This window comes from Phodopus roborovskii, unplaced genomic scaffold (assembly GCF_943737965.1).
Source record: "Phodopus roborovskii unplaced genomic scaffold, PHOROB, whole genome shotgun sequence".
NCBI classification, from domain to species: domain Eukaryota; kingdom Metazoa; phylum Chordata; class Mammalia; order Rodentia; family Cricetidae; genus Phodopus; species Phodopus roborovskii.
Genome location: NW_026126486.1, coordinates 982896 through 1002734, shown reverse-complemented (window position 1 = coordinate 1002734; position 19839 = coordinate 982896). Strand labels below are relative to the sequence as shown.

The following is a 19839-nucleotide window of genomic DNA, read 5'->3' as shown; positions in this document are numbered from 1 at the left end:
GAAGTATCTGGCCTTTGGGTTTCTGTAGAGGCCTTGGAGTCTGGCCTATGGGTCTCCAGTACCTGAGATCACTTGGACCTGGACAAGGCACAATAAAGCCACTTCCTGGCTCTGCCCCTGCTGAATGTCTTTGTTCATTTGTTTAGCTGTGCTAGGGATGAAATGCTAGGAAAGTACACTACTACTGAGGTATACCCCCAGTGGAATCATTCCACGTCACAGGGGATTAGGTCCTTCCAATCTTCATCACTGCACGTGGTGAGATTTCGTTCTGTCAAGACTGCGTGGCTCAGGGGCGTGTTACCACTAACTACCCAATGGAAAACATTTCTTTTTCCTGTTCAGTGAGAGCATTTGGATGACTGTCCTCCTTTATGTCTCCTCTTCTCCTTTCCTCCACCCCACCTGCCTTGTTGCTTTGCACTTATCTCAAGTGAGCTTGTGTAGGTGTGCTATGGGCTGAGGGGGCTGCCATGTCTCTGTGTCTTTGTGGGATGTACCCCACAGCTGGGTTGGGGAAGAGTGCTGTCCCTTACCTATAAGGAATCATCGTGACCAAGATGCTTGTGAGCCAAATGTTGGCTTTTTCACAGTACAGAGCTGGGCTTGGTTCTTTGGGTTGCCTGCAGTGCCTTCAGCAGTGGCTAGAGTCTGGTAGGTCTTCAGTAAATGTTGGTGGACTGTAGGTATGAAGTTCTGTGTTTGACAGGGCTGCACCAGGGTTGAGGGGTGGAGCTCGATGCCAACCAGAGCCTGGTTGGCAGAAACTGGAGGGATCCCAGCATGAATAGACCCTAGTAGGGGGAGCTCATAACCTGACCAGAGCACAATGTCACCCTTGTGTTCAGAATGAGGATAAGGCTCAGCAGTATAAGTCATCAAGATCACGTAGAATGGACACAACCCTAGGGTCTGAGTGTCCAAAGGAGCATTCTCTTATACTTTTCAGCTAACTTCCTCATCCAAGGAGCACTGAGCAGATGGCCCTGGATGTGACAACCTCTGGTTGCTCCTGCTGGGCATCCGTGGCACTGACTCTCAGTTGGGCTGTAGGCAATATCCAATCTTCCAAGTGCTTAATCCCCACCCCCACTCCGGTTTCTGTGTATAATCTTGGTAGTTCTGGAATTCACTGTGTAGTCCGGTCACTGTGTAGTCCCCCATATTAGAAAGCAGGCGTTGAACTCAGGGATCTGCCTGCCTCTGCCCCTGAGTACTGGGATTAAAGGTGTGTGCCACCAAGCCCACCTCACATTGTTTCTTAAAACTTAAAAGTTAACACATAAAAGTCCAGAGATTTGGGACCAGCAAAAATAGTTTAGTGTATAAGGACCCTAGCAGTCAGGCCTGGTATCCCAAGTTTGATCCCTGGGTCCCATGTGGCAGAAGAAGAGAACAGATTCCTCTAAGTTGTCTTGTGACCTCCACATGAGTGCTGTGGCATGCATAGTAAGTACGTGGACACACACAAACTAAGTTGTTGAAAACACTTCAGAGATTTTACATGGGAATAAAGACTTCTTTCTATAAGGATAAAATAGTGGATGATGCTGTTGCTGGGTGTCACTTTCCACAGGTGACGGTTGTCTCTAGGGGCCAGGCAGTGCCACTCTTGGGGGCTTCGCACCTCACTAGCCTTCCAGGAACACCCTTGTGAACAGTTGTGTGATGCTGGAGATTTGTTTCACGTGGTGTTTGAGTGGCAGTGGGTTTTTTACTCTAGTCTGAGCCTACTTGGCTTTCTGTATAATTGGTGTAAGGTGACATCTCACTTAATGGGCTATGAGTCACAAGATGTGCTGGTTAGTTTTCTTGTCAACCTGGACCAATTGAGGTGGTCTTGGAAGAAAAGCTTCAAATGGGAGAATGCCTTCATCAGACTTGCCCATCGGTGTGTGTATCTGTGGGGGCATTTTCTTCATTAGTGATTTGTGCGGATGGGCCTAGCACACTGTGGGTAGTGAGTGCATCCCTGGGTAGGTGGGTCTGGGTTTTATAGAAAGCAGGCTGAGAAAGCCAGTAAGCAGCACTCCTCCATAGCCTCTGTGTCAATCAGTTCCTGCCTTGACTTCCCTCAGCGATGGACTGCGGCACAGGAGCGTAAGCTAAATAAACGCTTTGGGCATGATGTGTGATTGCAGCAATAAAGAGTAAACTTGGGCACAAGATGAAATATGCAGAGGAAGGAGGAAACCTCGGATACAACACTGTGAGTCATTCTTGGTTGTAGGCTCCAGAATCTCTCACGGGTGAAGAGATGTTCCCTGGAAGGTTCTGGTAGTTTCCAGGGTCAGCTGGGGTCTTGGGTTGGAGCAGTCCCTCTTGGACAGTATGTCCAGCGAAGCTCATGAAATGCAGTCTGACCCGACCGTGACTTGACTTCCATCCATGAAACCACTGGCCCTGACTGGGGGCAGCAGTCACTTCCTTCTTTAAGAGGCAGAACAGAAACAGTAAGTTAAGTGTTGAGACATTTGCCAAGGGCCCTGCTGCCAAGGGCACCTTAGGCTAAGCCCTGGTTTCCACTGCAGATACTGTAAACCTACAGATAAATAATGGCCTCAGAAACTGGGGCTGGCGATGGAGGCACAAACATGCTGTCTAATTGGGGCTGGAAGCTCTTGGCCCTGTTTGGGCTGTCCCTGTGTCTCAGGTCCTTGCAGGCTCACTAGCTCAGGTTGTGTCAAAGAAATGTCCCCTCCTCTGCAGGCAGGGCCCAGACAGCTATAGAGCTAAGCTAGGCAGCACCCAACTTCTGAAAGCACTTCTTGCCTTGGGAACATGTTTTAAAGAGGCTTACAGGCTGTCAAAACACAATGTGGATTTTCTACTTAAGAAAATGTTGCCTCCAGTAAGCATGGAAATGGAAGGTGCCTTCCAGCTTTTCCCCCCTCAGCCACAGTAGGGACAAGGTCAAGAAAGGTGGGCCAGTGAACTGTGGGTAAATGTGTCAGTACTGACCCCCTGGCAGACTCAAGTTACATGGCAAGCTTGTTGGGGGTGGGCTAAGTGAGTTTTATTGGGGGTGTGTGGGATGTCTGTTGGACATTTTTGTGCCATTCACAGGGGCATACATGTGCCTTGATCTCCCCATCCTTTGGAACACATTGGGCCTCACTTGCTGTCTGATGTCTTTAATCCTTGCCTGGGTCATGATGTTGGGTTTGATTGACAGCAGCAATAAACCAATAACCATGAACCATTTTCTCACACCATATGGACCAGATACCAGGCTTCACATCTGTTACCTCATTACAACTGTTAAAGAACTGAATGATAATCCCAGCACCTGGGAGGCAGAAGCAGGCATATCTCTGTAAGTTCCAGGACAGCCAGGGCTACGCTACACAGAGAAACCCTGTCTCAAAATACAAAATTTAAAAGAAAAGAAAAAAAGAGTTAAATGAGCCTCAGAGACAAGAAATGACTTGGCCAAAGTCGCCACTTGCTAAATGGTGGAATGTAGATTTGAACAGAAGCCACTTGGCTCCACAGCCTGTAGCACATCTCTGTTCTTTGTGTCTTTCTATGTCCCTGAGCTGCAAATCCAGCCATTGATGCTTGTGTGTATTGTTATTTAAATGCCTGCCCTTAGTCCAACTACTTGTGTCCATCAGGAGTGGGCTATACCTGGTGTCTTGATGTTTCCAGACCGTGGGCTTTCAGCCCTAGGATGAGTCTGGAACTCAGCACTGGACGGTTCTGCTTTCTGCAGAGGCAGGGAGGGAGCACGGTGTCATATCCAGGGCCTGTTCTCACTCTTAGAAAGTCCCAGGCTCATGTACTCAGTGGTAGGAGGGGCTTAGCTGCTCTCACATCTTACTAATCATGGCTGCCCATTTAGTGAGTGTTGCTCTCTCTGCTTGCTTCAGCAGGAACAGAAGCTGCCAGTGCCACTCAGGGCCTTGTGGGCACAGCAGAGACTAGAAGCACTTCTGAGGTCACTGTAGCAGGGGGGCTAGAGCTGTCCCACTTGCCCCTTCAGCTAGTAACCTGCTCACTCATTGGCCCATATCACATTTATTAGGTGTCTTTTTTGTGCCAGGCTTTCTGTGGGCTCTGAGACCACCAAGATAAACAGGGCCAGGAAGTGCACGTAGACTGTAGCAAACGTGTATACCGTGCCTGGCACACAGTGGGTACTCAGGAAAACATTTGTGGATGAAGGGAGAGTGAATGGAGGCGTGTGATTGCTGGCACTGGCAAGTTCTCTCTAGCTCCACCCTTGGTCTCCAGCCTCCACCATGTGGTGCTCAGCCCTGAAGTCCCAAAGATAGGGCCTTCCCCATGGGTCCTGAAGGTGCTCAGGGTGTCCAGGGCCTGTGCCAGATACCTGGACCTGGGAAGAGACGAGGCACACATCTGGGCACAGGACCTTTTGACCTGGGCACAGAGGGTACTCACTCATTGCTGATTCTTGTTGAATCTGTCTCAGCAGCCCTTAGGTGTTGTGGAGCCCCTACAGCCCCAGGTCAGAAGCCCAGGAAGTCTTCCAGACCCACAGCCCCATACTTTCCCCTTCTGTTTCTCTGGACTGGACAAACACAGCTGCCCAGCCCTTCCTCAGGTTCCCGCCTCTAATGTCCAGTGTAGTGGTTAGTTTGGGGATCTGGAATCCAGAGCATTTTTCTGGGGTGTTCCTAACGTGGTTTGCTTCCTTGTCTGAAACTTGGGGGGTAGATCTAGGCATCAAGTTGTGACATGGAAGCATTAGGTAGAGGACCCCAAGATTCCCTCTGCTGGGAAGACTGGGACACCTTCCTCGCTCTTTGGCAAACCGCTGCTTTCTCTCTGCCACTTCTTAGGCTGTGTGGTGCTTTCTTCAGAGTTCATGGCTCTCCCTCACACTGTCACCCTGAGGAGGATTATGGCTTGGTGCAGTAAAGAAACTACTTTCCTAATGAGAAGCAGCATGTGTGTGGCCTCCCGGAAACCTCCAGTCCATACCTTTTGGCTCAGGGTTCAAAGTTTCGTAGGATAGAGTGGCGCCATGTAAGAAGCTAGTGTGGCAGAGTAGCCTCTGTGTACAGGCTGGACATTTTGAGAGCAGCCTAAAAGTTGACGTCTTTATGTGGTCCCACTTAATAGCACCTGCTGAACAGTGCTGTGACTGCGCCTTATAGATGTACACACTTGCCTCCTTGAAACCAATTCATTTTTCTACATCCTCAGTGCTCACTGAGTGTCCACCATGTAGCTGTCTGCACAGGAGACTGGAGGACTGCAGTGAGCAGAGACAGCCACAGCCACACCCCGTGTGCTCTGGCCACTTAAGTGTCAAACAACCCTGCATTCAGTGCTTTTGAGTGACTGACAATGTGTGTCCTTTCTCTCTGTTCTGTGGGCTGACAGGTTTTGTGGCAGGTTCTCTTGGTTTTCCTGGAGTGGCAGCTGTGTGGTGGCCAGAGCTATAGCCATAGGAATGCTATCATGGATGAAAGTTGGAATTTGTATATACCCACAGGTTGTATATCCTTGTACTGATACTGGATGTTAAGCCAAAGCTGTGCTAGGCTTGGGCTTCTCTCATTTGGCAGCTTCATTCCCTGTGGGAGCATCCCAGGAGGCCTACTGGGAAGCATCAGGCTTCTTCCTACCTAGCCTCAGAAGACTCCCTGCACATTGTTTCCATTGTGTCTTACTGGTTAGGGCCCCAGCAAGGCTGCCAGCCTGTGGGGGCATTGCTGAGGGGAAGTAGGCAGGCCCCTCTTCTTGATGGGTATAGGGTCAAGGACTTGTTGCAGAGGGGCAGCTGGAATGAGAACTATTTTAGTATGTCTAGGGAATGCAGACTGCCACAGTGAGGGAGAGAAAAAGCAAGTTGGTCCACATGAACATCTTTTGTACCAAGTGCTCTCACAACAAGGGACAGGGAGGCAGGGGCCCAGGTATGCGTATTAGGTGGGTGAGAGGTAAGGGTGTTCTCTTGCCTGCTAGGGAGCAGGAAGTAGTAAGTCCTGGGCAGAAGCAGTTGGGCAGTTCATGGAACCAAAAGGCATGTGTGGCTACGGAGAGATGTGCTAGGATGTAGAAGACATCAACACACACCATCAGACTTTGATGGCATGTACAAATCCCCAACACTTGGTTCATGGTTTCTTATAATGTCTCTGTTGTGGGTGAACTACTGTGTGGTGGTGGCCCTGCCACTTCCCTTCTGGCCTTGACTAACCCATAGAACCCCATTTTCATGACTCAAAATGGGGACACGACGGCAACTCCTCATAGTGTACCCTAGCTGGCTGTGTTTGGAAGGTGCCAGGCATCCAACAAAGGTCCAGTCAATGCCAGCTGCTGTCTTGATGGCTGCCTGGGCAAATATTTAGAAACTGACAAGCTGTGAGTTGTCTGGGATGGAGTGTGAGGTTTGGAAAAGTAGAGACGGTATCAGTTTGGATTGGGGAGGCAGTGTTTTCTGGCTCATGTGGTTTCCTGCGACATGCATGTGATCGTGAGGGAGTAAGCCTATGCAAAGTCCTTGTGGCTTGAGTTTGCCCTGTTCAAGGCTTCAGCTGCTGATGGCAGCTAGGAGAACTGGAGCGGGCGGAGGGAAAGGAACTGGCTAACCACTTTGCAGGAAGGCCCTCACTGACCCAGTGGCCTTGACAGAGGAGAAGCCAGGGGGCTGCCTTTTCCAGCTTGCTAACTGCTGCGTCTGATCTCCCGGTGGCCAGAGGGGCTACTAGGTTGGCTGTGGTGAAGCCGAGAGGCCTCTGTGTCAGAAATGTGTGGTGGCACTTGGTAGGGAGTTGGACATGCCTAGGCTTCTACCTCCTGTGCTTATCCCAGCCACACCCAGGCTCAGAAATGGGGATCAGGAGGACCTCAGAGGTGGAGCAGGAAAGGAATGAGGCAGGTAGGACTACCCTGAGAGGAATAGGGAAGGCCACTCCCCTGATCCTAGAGGTTTATTGCACAGCTGGTCTAAGTGGGTCCAGGATAGAGGAGCAGCCAGAGAGTGCTTTTGGGAGGATGCTGGCCCAGGAGCCCTCTGTCCTACTGAGCCGTGAGCCTATGGAAGCTGATGTCACAACAGATGAACAGTGTAGGCTCTGTTTCTTATATAGCTTGGGGTGACTCTGAAGAGCCCCTGTCTTCTCTGACAAAAGAAAAGGACTCTTCATCCTTTTCCCTTCTAGTGAAGCTTCTAGAGCTGCCAAGTAGGAAAGCAGAGTCCTTTCTTTTATTTTTTCTTTTCTTTCTTGTTGTTATTGCTTTTCCAGACAAGGTTTCTCTGTGTAGCTCTGGCTGTCTTGGAACTTGCTCTGTAGATCAGGCTGGCCCTGAATTTATCCGCCTGCCTCTGCCCTACAAGAGTCCTTTCTTGGAAGGAGACTCTGCAGATCCTGTCCTGCCCAGGGTCACAGGGCTTTTTGTTGCCAAGGTCCTGGAGTCAGCAGAGACCCTGGTTGCTGGGTCTTGAGGGAAGTCTCTTCCTCAGAACTTGGGATGGCCAGCAGCACCTTCTCTGTGACCTTCCATGAAGGTCATGCTGGCGGAGCTTTTCACCTCTGGGAAGCCGGGTGGCGAGGTCCTCATCTGCCCCTTTGCCTTTTCCCCTCTCTTGTCCTTTTCTGCACAGCCACTCTCCCTTCCCATTAGTAGCCAGACATAGGGGAGGTGACAGTTTCTTAAAGCAGATTTATACTCTTGGATGACTTTATGGGCTTTTGCCTTATAAAAACCAAGAGTTGACATTCTGATTTATCTACTCCCGAGTCAACAGGATGTATCAGATTTAAAGAGATCAAATGTGGTGTGGTGTTTGTGGTTCCAGTTGTAGATTTGCTGAGCTATTACAACTAGGATTGCCAAGTAAATATGGCAAAAAAAAAAAAAAAAAACCAACAAGGGGGTAATTTAAATATGTCTATTAAACTGTGTGTTAAGTAAAGTAGCAAAGGCTTGGTGCGGAGTGTAACTTACTATCTAGAGATTTCGTAGAGCAGATAAAGCCGGAATTATGGCTCTTTTAAATCCTCTGCAGAAGGTTCCCTTTGTTTTTGTTTTTAAATTAAGGGAAGAGACACTAAACTAGAATTTCAGAGAGTGGTGCTTGCCTGTGTAACTACCATACATGATGACTATAATTTCAAAGGTTCTGGATGATATTTTTTATTTCTTCACTTTCTATTTCTTCACATTGCTGTTGCTGCTGTGGATCAGCTTCCCTGGGATAAATATGCTGCTTAGCTTTTAATGGGATTTCTGTATTGCCGGGAGTTGGCTTGTTCTGGTAATAAAAGAACCTAAAAATTGTGCATCCCTTAATTGGTAAGAAGAGAGATGTTTTGATGGGCCACAAATGGCAGCATTGATTTTTTACTGCCTCTGCCGCATGTCCTACACTGTTCCCTGCCATGGAAGGCGGCAGCTGGCTCACCGATGAGCTGATTTGTGTTCCCAGGTTCTTGATGCTGGGGGCTTGGAAGTGTGTGTTCTTTGCAGACAGGAGAAATAGAGCCCTTATAACATCATCTGTTTCTAAATTGAAATATTTATGGGCTTGTGCTTTGCTCCTCAAATTGAATGCGTTCTTAGCTTTGTGTCTCTCTCCTATGCTTTGGCGACTGGCCCTGGGGAATTTAAAGGTTGTCTGCTAAGCCTTTTTTGGTGACAGCTATGCGCATGCAGATATGCACATAACACGTATACATGCACTTTTGCGTGCATATATATTTGCATAAATATATTTATGCACGATAGAGGCCTTTTTAGTTGATTTAGATCAATGCTGGCAGTTTCTGACCATCAGATCTGTGTTGCAGGACAACTGTGTGTGGAAAGGGACAACACACACTTTAGTTTTCCCAATGCAAGGGTCCCTGTATTTTAATGGGCAAGCTTAAGCTATTGACACTTATGAGGGTTACTGACATTATGTGTAATATATTTACCTTGTTATTTTTTCTTTCCGTACATTGCCTTGCAAGTTCTGTTTATTGCTAAGATCGAGGCTATTTTCTGTTCCCACAGATGTAGGGATGTAAGGTAGACAGAAGTCAGGAAATGGAGGGAGCTGGGATGTTACCCCTCTGCTGGGTATGGGAAGGCCCTACTTTGAAATGGGACTCACAGAGCTGTCTCTCTCTGTGGAATACTGTACTGCCTGACCTCTTGAGCGCCTTCTTAGCTCTGGGATATGAGGCTGTGAAATGGGGCTGTGTACCTAGAATTGTGGCTTTGCAGAGCAAGTAAATGCAGAGCTTCAATGTGGTCATGAGTCTCGCTGCATAGGGTTAAGTCTGGAGCAGTTGTTAATCTTACAGAAACCGCTATTATCCATGCCTGGCGTTCACTGTCTAGGTGGCTCCCTGGTCACTGGGAACAGCCCTATCTGTTCAGGCTTTTTGTTGTCATTGCTTTGTTTTGTTGAGAGAGGGTTTCACTCTGTATCCCAGACAGGTCTTGTGTTTACTATGTAGCTTAGATTGGTCCTGAACTCATGATTTTCACCTCATCTTCTCCAGTGCCGACATTGCAGGTGAGCCACCATAGCTGGCTCCATTCAAGCTCTGGATTTAACCATCCTGGGTCCTTCACCTTCATGCCCTTCCTTTCTTCTAGAGACAGGGCATCTGCATGGACCTTCAAGATGTGTTGTTTGGAGGGCCACCGTGACTGGGAGGTCCCCCTTCCAAACTGCACGGCTTCAGGGAAACCAACAAGTCAGGGTGTGTTGGTGCAGCTGTGGGGGCCTCAGAGAGGTATACCATGGAATTGGATTTTTAGGAAACAAATGCTAAGGCGTTCGCACTTCCCTGAGGGGTCACAACCCCCAGCAGCCACGAGTAGAGGGAAGATGACAGGAAGTCCTCCTAGAAGATTTGTGCCATGAATTAAAGAATCTAGTTGAGAATTACTGCACCACATGCTACACCCCCCCATATATTAATATACTGAGAGGTGTCAAGAATAATGGACCCCAGGAGGTAGAGTAATTAAATGTATCGTAATAAATACTGGGTGATTCTTTTAAACCTCTTTCCCGAGACCCTGTCAGCTGATGTGGACTGTATTCTTCCTGTTGGCAGGAGGCCTAGAAGGAGAGGCAGAGTGTGATCGGAAAACCAGCCGTGCGCTGGAAGACAGGAACAGCGTGACAAGTCAAGAGGAGAGAAATGAGGACGATGAAGACATGGAGGATGAGTCAATTTACACCTGCGATCATTGTCAGCAGGACTTCGAGTCTCTGGCAGACCTGACGGACCACCGGGCCCACCGCTGTCCTGGAGGTAATGCTAAATAGCGCCGGGATTCTGACAGGTGGTTACACGGATAATTGGACATAGCAACAGCTTGAAGCCTCAAGTGAGATTAAAGAATTAATAATGTAATTTTACAGTTAATGTCATTTTATTGTGGTGTCTTGGGTACCCTGTATCCTCTTTTAAATAAAATTAAAAATAAAAGCCACAGCTTCCTGGCAGGCAGAAATTGGGTAGAGGTGTCCTGTATCTGTCTAACCGTACTCCACAGTATACAGGTTGTAAGTGGGTGAATCCGTACCCCAGATTTCTGGAAAGCCTTTTGGAAACCTAGCAATTAAGAGGTTGTTAGTGCAAAGTTAAGCAGCTTAAGTGTGGAAAGCCATGCAAAGCAGTGAGCTGTGATGGGATGGGGGAATTCCAAAGACCAAGGCCAGCCTGTGCAGCAGAGACCCGGTCTACCTCCGGGCGTGGTGCTCTCCTCCTACGACAGAGAAATGTTAGTGATGATGGCAACTTTGCTCTGCAGGCATCCAACCCTTTGGAGGGTGGGCTGGGATAAGGAGTTGGTTAAGACTTCAGCAGAGAGCATGTTCTCTCTCTGGTGGGTAGGGAGCTGGGGACATGTGTATACATTGGGGTGTCTCTATACTATAGGGACACATGGATTTCTGGGCTCAGAGCTTTGTAGAGATAGACCATAGTAGCTATGTTCTTTTCCACAACCCTGTATTTTATTATGGTTACCAGTAAATGCTTTAGATGCTAATTTTGGGGAAAGGGCCTCTAAATCTCAGGTCAGTTTTCTAAAGGGGGACTTTTACCCATTTGGGGTCAAATTTACTGGTAGAAAGCAGCTCGAAACTTAAAACTCTTGTTTGCCCTGTTCCTAAAGGCCTTACGGCATGGCTGGGCCTCTGTGTATTCTCCCATCTCAGTAAATCCTGGATTGGGACCCTATCCATCACTTCACCTTCCTTCAGCTCTTGGCATCAACTTGAATCCCACGCCCGCCTACCACACTTTTAACAATGCTAGTATTTCTATGTAGAGAAGAAAACAGTCTGGAGCAGGGTCAGGGAGAGGCAGGGGCTGGGGCTGAGGTCTATGCAGAAATAAGAGTGGGTGGCAAACTGCTTCAGCTAGGCAGACCTCTCCTACCAGCGGGCTCTTTTCTCCATGGCCTCCAGCAGGCTGAACTCTGCAGCAGCCTGTTTGTGGGATGGCCAGCATTGGTACTGATGTTGGTGGTACCTACTATAGCCCTGCCTGTTTCCTAACAGGACCCCGCTAACGACCTCCATTGGGATGTGATATCTAGGAACACTCCCAAAACCTGGAGCATTGGAAGGGGGTCGGAGTATGAGAAGTGACCTTGCTTAATAGCATCCTGGAGAAATTCATTATCACCCAGTCTGAGAGCTTCCTGACATGGGGGCATGTGCAGAATTCTCCTCAGGACTCCTAGGATCACTGAAATGAACCACTGGGAATTGTATGGGCCTTATCCTGAACTCTCCCCTTCGTCGGGTGTGCCACACACTCCTATTGCTTCCTGCATTGCCAGCTGTTGTGTGTGGAGCATGTAGCCTTTCCTTGTGAGGCACTCTGGTGCCCTGGCTAGTTCAGTCTATTCACATTACCAGTTCTGGTCTATACACTGTGCTTTAGTTTAAAATGTTATGAGGGACAGTTCAGTCAATTCACATTACCAGTTCTGGTCTATACACTGCGCTTTAGTTTAAAATGTTATGAGGGACTTGGCTTCTGCTTTTGTACTAGAATTGATGCAAAATGTAATAGCAGTAGCAGGGTATGGTGGCTCATACCATTAGTCCCAACACTGGAGAGGCAGAGGTAGGTGGGTCTCTGTGAGTTCCAGGCCAGTCTGGTTCCCAGAGCTAGTTCCAGGACAGCCAGGGTTACACAGAGGAACCGGATCTTGAAAAACCATCTGACCAACCAACCAAACAAATAAATAAACAAAATGTAGAGGCTCAGTTCCCTTGGTCACACTCACCATTGATGAGTTGATAGGAGCCCCCAGCCCTGCTTCCTGCCGGTGCTGTAGAGAAGCTGATGCAGGGGTGTCCACCCTGGGGGACAGACATTTCAGACTCCCCTTACTAGGGGAGTCTGGAAGCTGTGGGGCTCTACTGACGTTCCTGTCCATGAGGTAATCTTACGCTAATCTTACTTGAAAACTCAGTATCTACCTGATTTTCCCACTCCGTGCTCAGCACAGAACACATATGTAGGGTTTTTTCCCTGCCAGCAGCCAACCTGCTGAGCAGGGAACTTTAATGTGTGTCCTCTGCTCTAATCCAGCCGTACATAGGAGTCCCACACCCATAGGTTGGATTTGAACAGTTTGACAAGTGACTCAAAGAACTCAAGGACATGTTTCTCTTGTAAAAGCCAGCTTACTCTACAAGCTGTTATGGAGGATGTGGACCCAGGGATGTGGGGTGGGGTGTAGGGAAGGGGCATAGAGCTTCCTGCCCTCTGCATACCACCCTCTCAGTTACCTGTACTCCTCCTCACCAAAGCAGCTGAGTCCTGGTCTCCTGGGATTTCATGGAGGTTCGTTGCATCATCAGGCTGCTTAGATTATTGGCTGTTGGCCATTGGTATACCCTCTAGCCCCTCCCTTTCCTGGGGGTTGGGAGCCAATCAGAGGCTGTTAGGACTCAAAGCCCTTCCTGCTGTCAAGTATTTGGGAGCCTAGGGCAACACCGCCCGTCTTTCCTGTTGTCCATTGTAGAAGCCGGCACTGCTGACATGGAGGCTATGGGTGCCTTCATGGGAAGCAGTTTTTAAAAATTATATGTTTACTAGTGTGTGTGTGTGTGTGTGTGTGTGTGAGAGAGAGAGAGAGAGAGAGAGAGAGAGAGAGAGAGAGAGAGAGATAGTGAGAGAGAGAAAGAGAGAAGGCCAGCGCTCAACCTGGGTTGTCATTCTCAACTGTCTCCCCCACTTTTCCCCTCTTAAATAACAGGGTCTTTTTGCTGGAACCTGAGCCTTGTTGCTTAGGCTAGGATGGCTGGACTGTCAACTAGTGCCACAGAATCACCTGTCTGCCTTCTCGGCTCTGGGATTACAGTGTGTGCCGCCACACCCAGCTCTTCACATGATGCTGGGGATTACACTACGTTCCTTGAGTTTTCATAGCAAGCACTTTAGCTCCTGAACTATTTCAGTATTCTTGAGTGTAGTTTATTTAAAATTTTGTGGCCACGGGACCTGTGTTAGTCAGTTTTTCTTTGCTGTGACCAAACACCAGAGAAACATGTCAATGAGGAAGGATTTATTTTGGTTCCCAGTTCCAGAGATTTCAGTCCTTCGTCATCTGGCTCTGCTTTCTGGACCACGATGAGATGAAACGTCATGGGGAAGGGTGTGGTGGGAGAAATCTGTTCATTTCAGGGTAGCCAGAAAGAAGGCAAAGGGAGGGAGAGGGAGAGAGTTGAGGAGGGAAGAGAGGAAAAAAATGAACATACTGAGCATGGTATATCCTTTCACCCACCACCCATGATTGACTTCCCCAAATTGGGATCCACCCTTCAATAATTCTATGATATGATTAATCCATTGATTAGGTCAGTCCTCAGATCCCCACACATGAGCATGCAGGAACATCTCTGATCCATAATTGACCTCTGGATCCTGCTATCTGAAGCATTTGGGGTAGTGTTGGAGGGGGTGGTGCTTGGCTACATCAGCATGTGAGGGAAGAGTTGCAAGGATTGGGAACCACCTCAGGGGGAGGGGCTCGCGTAGAAGAGAAGCTTCTGTGCAAAGGTGGCAAGGGGATTCTTAAAGATGACCCCACCTCGCACCTAGGAACCCTCATTTCTGGTTGTTGTCTCAGAAGGTGTCATTGTTTCTTGGTGGGAGTGGCCATGTTTAGACCATGGCCACTGTTGTTGAAGCATGAACTTAAAAGAGCCCCCCCCCCCAACACACAGAGGCTGTGTGTGCATTTTTAGGCTGTGCAAAGAAACAAGGAAAACTCTAGTGTTCTTTCTCATACTCCCTGTCTTGGCTCCTCTACAGCCCCTACCCACATCAGGGAAGCAGACATTCCCTTGCTTGGAGTTATAAGCATACATCAAGACTCAAAAGTGTCTCATGTTTAGCGCTATTTAACCCTTAAGTTTTTATGGGTAGAGTCTCATGTCACTGTGTAGTTTATTTTATTTTATTTTTGGGGGATAGTGGTGGGTAAGTGGGGTTTTGCTTTCAAATAGTGGAGTTCCAGGAGTGCAAGTTCAGGTGGCTGGGACAGTGTGTGCATCCCGTAAACAGGACAAGTCTATACAGTGTTGACTTACCAAGTATGCTGGCTTGCTGTGCCTAATAGAGACGTGACTTGTGGGCACCCTGTTAGGGGATGCTGTGCACTTGGTGGATGTTTGAATTGCAGCTTTTGGGAAATCCCCACTAATTCAGGCTCTGCTGTCTTAAATAACATTAGAACAGGGAGAGGGCTGGAATTTACCCAAACACAATTTGCGATATTCAGCCAATGAAAGTGCTAGGAATGGTTGTGGTAGGCAGCTGGGGGCCTCCAGTGACTTCAGAAAGTGTCTCTGGACACTCCCTGGGGCTGCGCAGAAGCAGGTTCCGTTTGGCCAGGGGCACTTTCCAATGTTCATATGCCACTGAGGCTGATCACCATGGACCTTTGGTCTAGATTCAGGTGGACTCTTTTATCCTTTCCTGGCACCAGAGCTACCTTGTGAGGCTGTCTGTGATTTCAGCTGACCGTTGCTGTGGCCTAATTGAATGCGGCTGCCCTCCTGAGGATGCTGGGTGCTCTGTCGATGCCGATGTAACATTTTAAAACTGTCCTTTTGCAGCGATTCTTCTGATAGTGCCCAAAGCTGGCTGTCAATCCTGGCTCCCAAGCTGAGCTACTGATGGCTGTTAGAGGCGGTGGCCTCTTTGCTAGAGGGACAGTTGGTACGTCTAGCTTTTCATTACAGGGACGGTAGGCAGGTGCAGTCTCTGTAGAAAGACTATGGTGTCTAATATGAGGCTGTAGGGGCATTCTCCATGCAGTAGACAGAGCCTGTAGGACTGGTACAGAGCCGTGCCTGATTTCTTCACTTTGGCTGCCATTCTCTCATCTCCGACTTTGTTCAGGCTACATGATGGCTATAGATGGGTAGTTCTAAGGCCTGTGAGGTCCCTGGTGCCCAGAGTGAAAGACAAGCAAATACTACTTTCCATATGCCATGGTTTGGGCTTGCTGTCCTACCACTGTGCACACATTTAGCTGTTACTGAATGTAAGGCGCTGTGGGACAGCCTGGAACATGGCCCGGCTGCCTCTCCTGATGTTCTCTCTGTAGCCCCCGTGCCCTTGGTCTGTGCCCCTGTCAGGTTCTGTGGGGATCTCATTGCAGTTTTTATCATTTATTGTCCATGTCCCTCATTAAGCTTCTCAAGATCAAAAGCCACTTTGGTTGTGTTCCATTCTATCTTAGCCCTGCACCTAGCAGACAGTGATACTTAATACACGCTTGTTGAATGAATGAATGGATGGATGGATGGATGGATGGATGGATGGATGGATGCTCTCCACTCAGTCTTTACAACAATCTTAGCAAGAGGCAATAGTTTCCCCTGCCCCACTCTCATTCACTCTCAATTTATACATTGGGTAACTGAGGCTCAGAGTTGAGGGAGTTCCCCACAATAACAAACCCTGGGAGAAAAGGTGACAGGTGAGTTCTGAATTGTTTGTTGTAAGAACATAGGCAGGAAACTGTGTGGGGTTCTGAACCAAACTCCAAACAGCTCTCCGAAAGGCCTAACCACAAAAATGTAAGTGGAGAATCTGTGTAAATAGTAGCAAACGCTGTGTTCGCTTCAGTTACTGTTGCTGCCTCTTCCTGAGGACACAGGGCCGTCCCCAGCCCCTCTGAAAGGCCAGCCATCCTCTTCTGGTGAAGGTGAGATGTGGCTGTAGCAGAAGCCAAGGGGAAAGTTAATTAGACCCTGCTTTGTTCAGTTGTGGCCAGAATAACCTGAGGGTCCCAATTACAGGTCTGGGGCCGCACAGAAGCTGGCACCTCTGCTGGCCTTGTTTCTGTGTGCTGCTGGCCAGGGCTTGCCTTTGTATGTGCCAGTTAGGCCTCTTTCTCGCTCTAACAGCATTGGGGTCCCTCCCTGCCTTATTGGCTTGGGGCAACCTCTGTTTGGGCAATGCGGAGAAGGGCTGGAGCCAGCCACTGGGCAGTGTGCTGCAAAACACACAGGTGCAGGGTGGGGCTTTCTTCTAGCTGTGGGGGGACTGACACCAAGCAGTGCAGAAGGCCTGGGGGTTCGAGCACAGTCTCCCACACTAGGAGCTTCCCCGTGTGCAGACAACATCTGGTTAGACAACAGAGCAAGAAGTGGTATTATCTACCAGGCATGTACAAGCCAGGGACACAGACCCAGGGAAGCGGCATGCATGTGTACATGAGGGCAAACAGACATGACTGGCTACTGAAGGGCACAGAAGAGAAAGAAATAAGGAGGCAGGCTTTAGGTTGGAAAGGCTCCATTCCTCCTATCTTAACCCCGTGTTAGCCAGTAAGAGTAGAGTAGGATTTGTTCAGCAGAGGGCACATTAAAGTTCCTGAGATGAGGGTGAAGGCACAGGAAGGAATATTCAGAAAAGGAGTGTGACAGGGGGTGGTACCCAGGTCAGCTGAGGCTTGAGCCAGTGCATTCGAAGTGTCCCGGGACAGAGCAGGACTCTGGAAACAAGCCCGTTCCAAACACAGCTGGGAACTGAGGACACCTGGGTTGCTCAAGAACTGGGACTAGAATTAGCAGGGTGGCTGTCTTGAAAGAAGAGAAGAAGAAGAAAAAAAATGAAACCGAACCTCTCTTACTCCCCAGATCATAGTAAATCCCACAGGGATCAGATTTTTTTATTCATTCATTCATTCATTCATTCATTCATTCATTCATTTTTGGGACAGGGTTTCTATGTGGCTTTGGAGGCTGCCCTGGAACTGGAACTAGCTAGTCTTGAACTCACAGAGATCCACCTGCCTCTGCCTCCTGAGTGCTGGAATTAAAGACATGTGTCACCACCGCCCAGCAGGATCAGAATTTTAAAGAGAAAAAGATAACTTAAAAATAGCAAAAGAACCATTCCACATGGAGGGATACTCTCTCAGCCTAGACACATGGGGGGGGGGAGGCCCTCCAAATGATGTGACAGACTTTGAAGATTTCCCCTGGAAGGCCTCACTCTCCCTGGGGTGAGGATGGGATAGGGAGTGGAGGGGGGGGCAGGAGAGAAGGGGAGGGAGAGGGAACTGGGATTGACATGTAAAACAAGATGGTTTAAGTAAAAAAAATCATAAAAAATACTAAAAGAAAACATAGGGAGATTTAAGGAATTAACTTAGATCTAGAAGCCACAAAATAGGACATGGAAACATCAAACTGCACATAAAAACAAACTAAAACACTGCATTGCACATCAACCTCCATAATAAGTCAAATGAGACACCTATCACCGGCAAAGGATACTTTGTTAATGTGTAAGGGGTTTCTGTAAATATTAAGCAAGTACTGTAAATCAGAAACATGGGTGAGGTCTGGGCTGAGACAAAGCCAAGTCACTGGAGATGACAGCCGTGCCCAAGGCCAGTGCCCGCTCTGATTGGTTGGTGCCACACTGGTGGTTAGATATTTTGGATATCTCCCATGTGCAAAGTATGGAAATGGAACCAGGAGAAGAAATACTAGTGGGATCTTAAACATTTAAAAAGATTCAGAGCTCCGATTATAATAAGAAAACCATACATTTAAGCCATAGGGAAATATCATTTTTAATGCACCAGATTGGCAAAGATGGGAAAGCTTGCTAACCCATCTTGCTCCTGGTGTTTCTTGGTGTCTTGGGTTAGATCTTGTTCTCTTTTCTGTTCTTAAAGTCGCCTTTGCCTGTGGCCAGAGCATGCAGTAGGTACTCGGCAAATGTTTGCTAATCTTTTTTCTTTTTCTTTTTCAAATCAGATTTTTTTTTATTAATTTATCTTTTATATTCCAATCCCAGGTCCCCCTCCCTCTTCCCCTGCTCCCTCCACTCACTGCTCCTCAGAGAGGGTAGGGCCTCCCCTAGGAAGTCTATTAAGTCTGTCCCATCATCTCCTTGAGGCAGGACCAAGGCCCTCTCCACCCCCACACCCCTGTGTCTAGACTGGGCATGACATCTCTGCATACAGAATGGGCTGTACTAAGTCAGTCTGTGCATTAGTGTGAGATCTTGGAACCACTGCCAGTGGCCTCTTATATCTTGCTGTAGGGAGGCTACCGCGTTTTGGGGTGCCTATGGCAGGATGAACAAGGAAACACCTTCGATAATGTGCTTTGCATTCTGGGTAACCACCACAGATACTGTATGCACTGTTCCTGGGCATGGTAGGTTTTCAGTTATGGTGTCCTGGAAGGGACGTTTTGAAATTAACAAAATGGCCCTTCTTCATCTCACAAGTGTTACATAGCATGGGGACCTTTGAGGACCAGTGCAGATTGTGATAGGAGATCTACAGAACATCCAGCCCTTGACCCAACTGTATAGAGTGAGCGCTGCTGTCTGGTGTTGATAGTCTGCCTCTTCCCAGCAGCCTAACAATCTAGCACTATAGAAGGCAGGGTTCCACTGGGCCATGGGAAAATCTGTATCCGTGGACTATTGGACATTGACAAAACCTCTCTTACTTCTTTCCCACCTGGCCATCATGGCCACCTTATTGAGCATTTGCATCCCTAACTTTGGTGGCCCAGGGTGGGTCATAATGGAGTCAGGTGCAATGGTGTGGGCCTCCTGAAAACACCTTCTGGGTCTAGCCTAAATGAGAAGAGCCTGAAATGGCTCTAGGGTCTGGGTATGTGGGCCAGGTTCCCCATTGGTAGAGTTTTGCTGTCTTTCACCATGCCCTAAAAACTTCAGTTGGCTTCCTGTGGTTGGCTCCAGGATGTACACCATGCTAGACCATGAAGTTCAAACCCAACCTGGCACCAGACCAGTTGTAAATGTAGCTTGCTGAGGTCTGAGTCTAGCATTCTCTTGTCTGTTGCAGTTTGGAAATTTTCATAAGGCAAATGTGCATACATATGGTGCATACATTGGGGGGGTGTTTATGTGTGCTTATGTCCTCCTCTGTTCCTGTCTGGAAGGAATATACAACCTAGCTGGAAGGTGAAATTATTGTAATAACCTGTTTGGTTGCTTGGCAAGTAGTAGGTCCCCAGTTAGTGTACTTTGGAGACTTAACCTAAATGGCAAGCAGATCACAGACTCACTAGCCCAGGGATATAAGAAGTAAGGCTGGCTTCACACCTTGTTCTCCAGGGTCTCCAAGGACACTACCCCAAGTCTTTTTCCATATATACTTCAATAGAGGTGTCCTCAGTAACCCCAGGTAATTACTCTCTCAACTCAGCAGTGTAGGTAGAGCCAGGATAGACCTCTTAAGGTTGAACCCCAGGGGAACTGCTAGGACCAGGAATTATTCACCTCTGATCTGCACTGTTGCAGGGTCATATTGCTGTGCCATGGAAGACAGTCATGGGCATTAACATAACATGGCTTAGTGTAGGAAGTCAGCAGTTCCATA

General features: G+C 48.3%; 1 protein-coding gene across 1 annotated transcript in view; it reads left to right on the top strand.

The window, feature by feature from the left end:
• The window catches only part of Znf423 (zinc finger protein 423), a 292447-nt gene that overhangs the window by 85437 nt on the left and 187171 nt on the right, over positions 1–19839 (top strand). The window contains exon 3 of the mRNA XM_051195068.1: positions 10035–10235. Within this exon, the coding sequence (XP_051051025.1) occupies positions 10035–10235 (201 nt within the window). The remainder of the gene's footprint in view (positions 1–10034; positions 10236–19839) is intronic.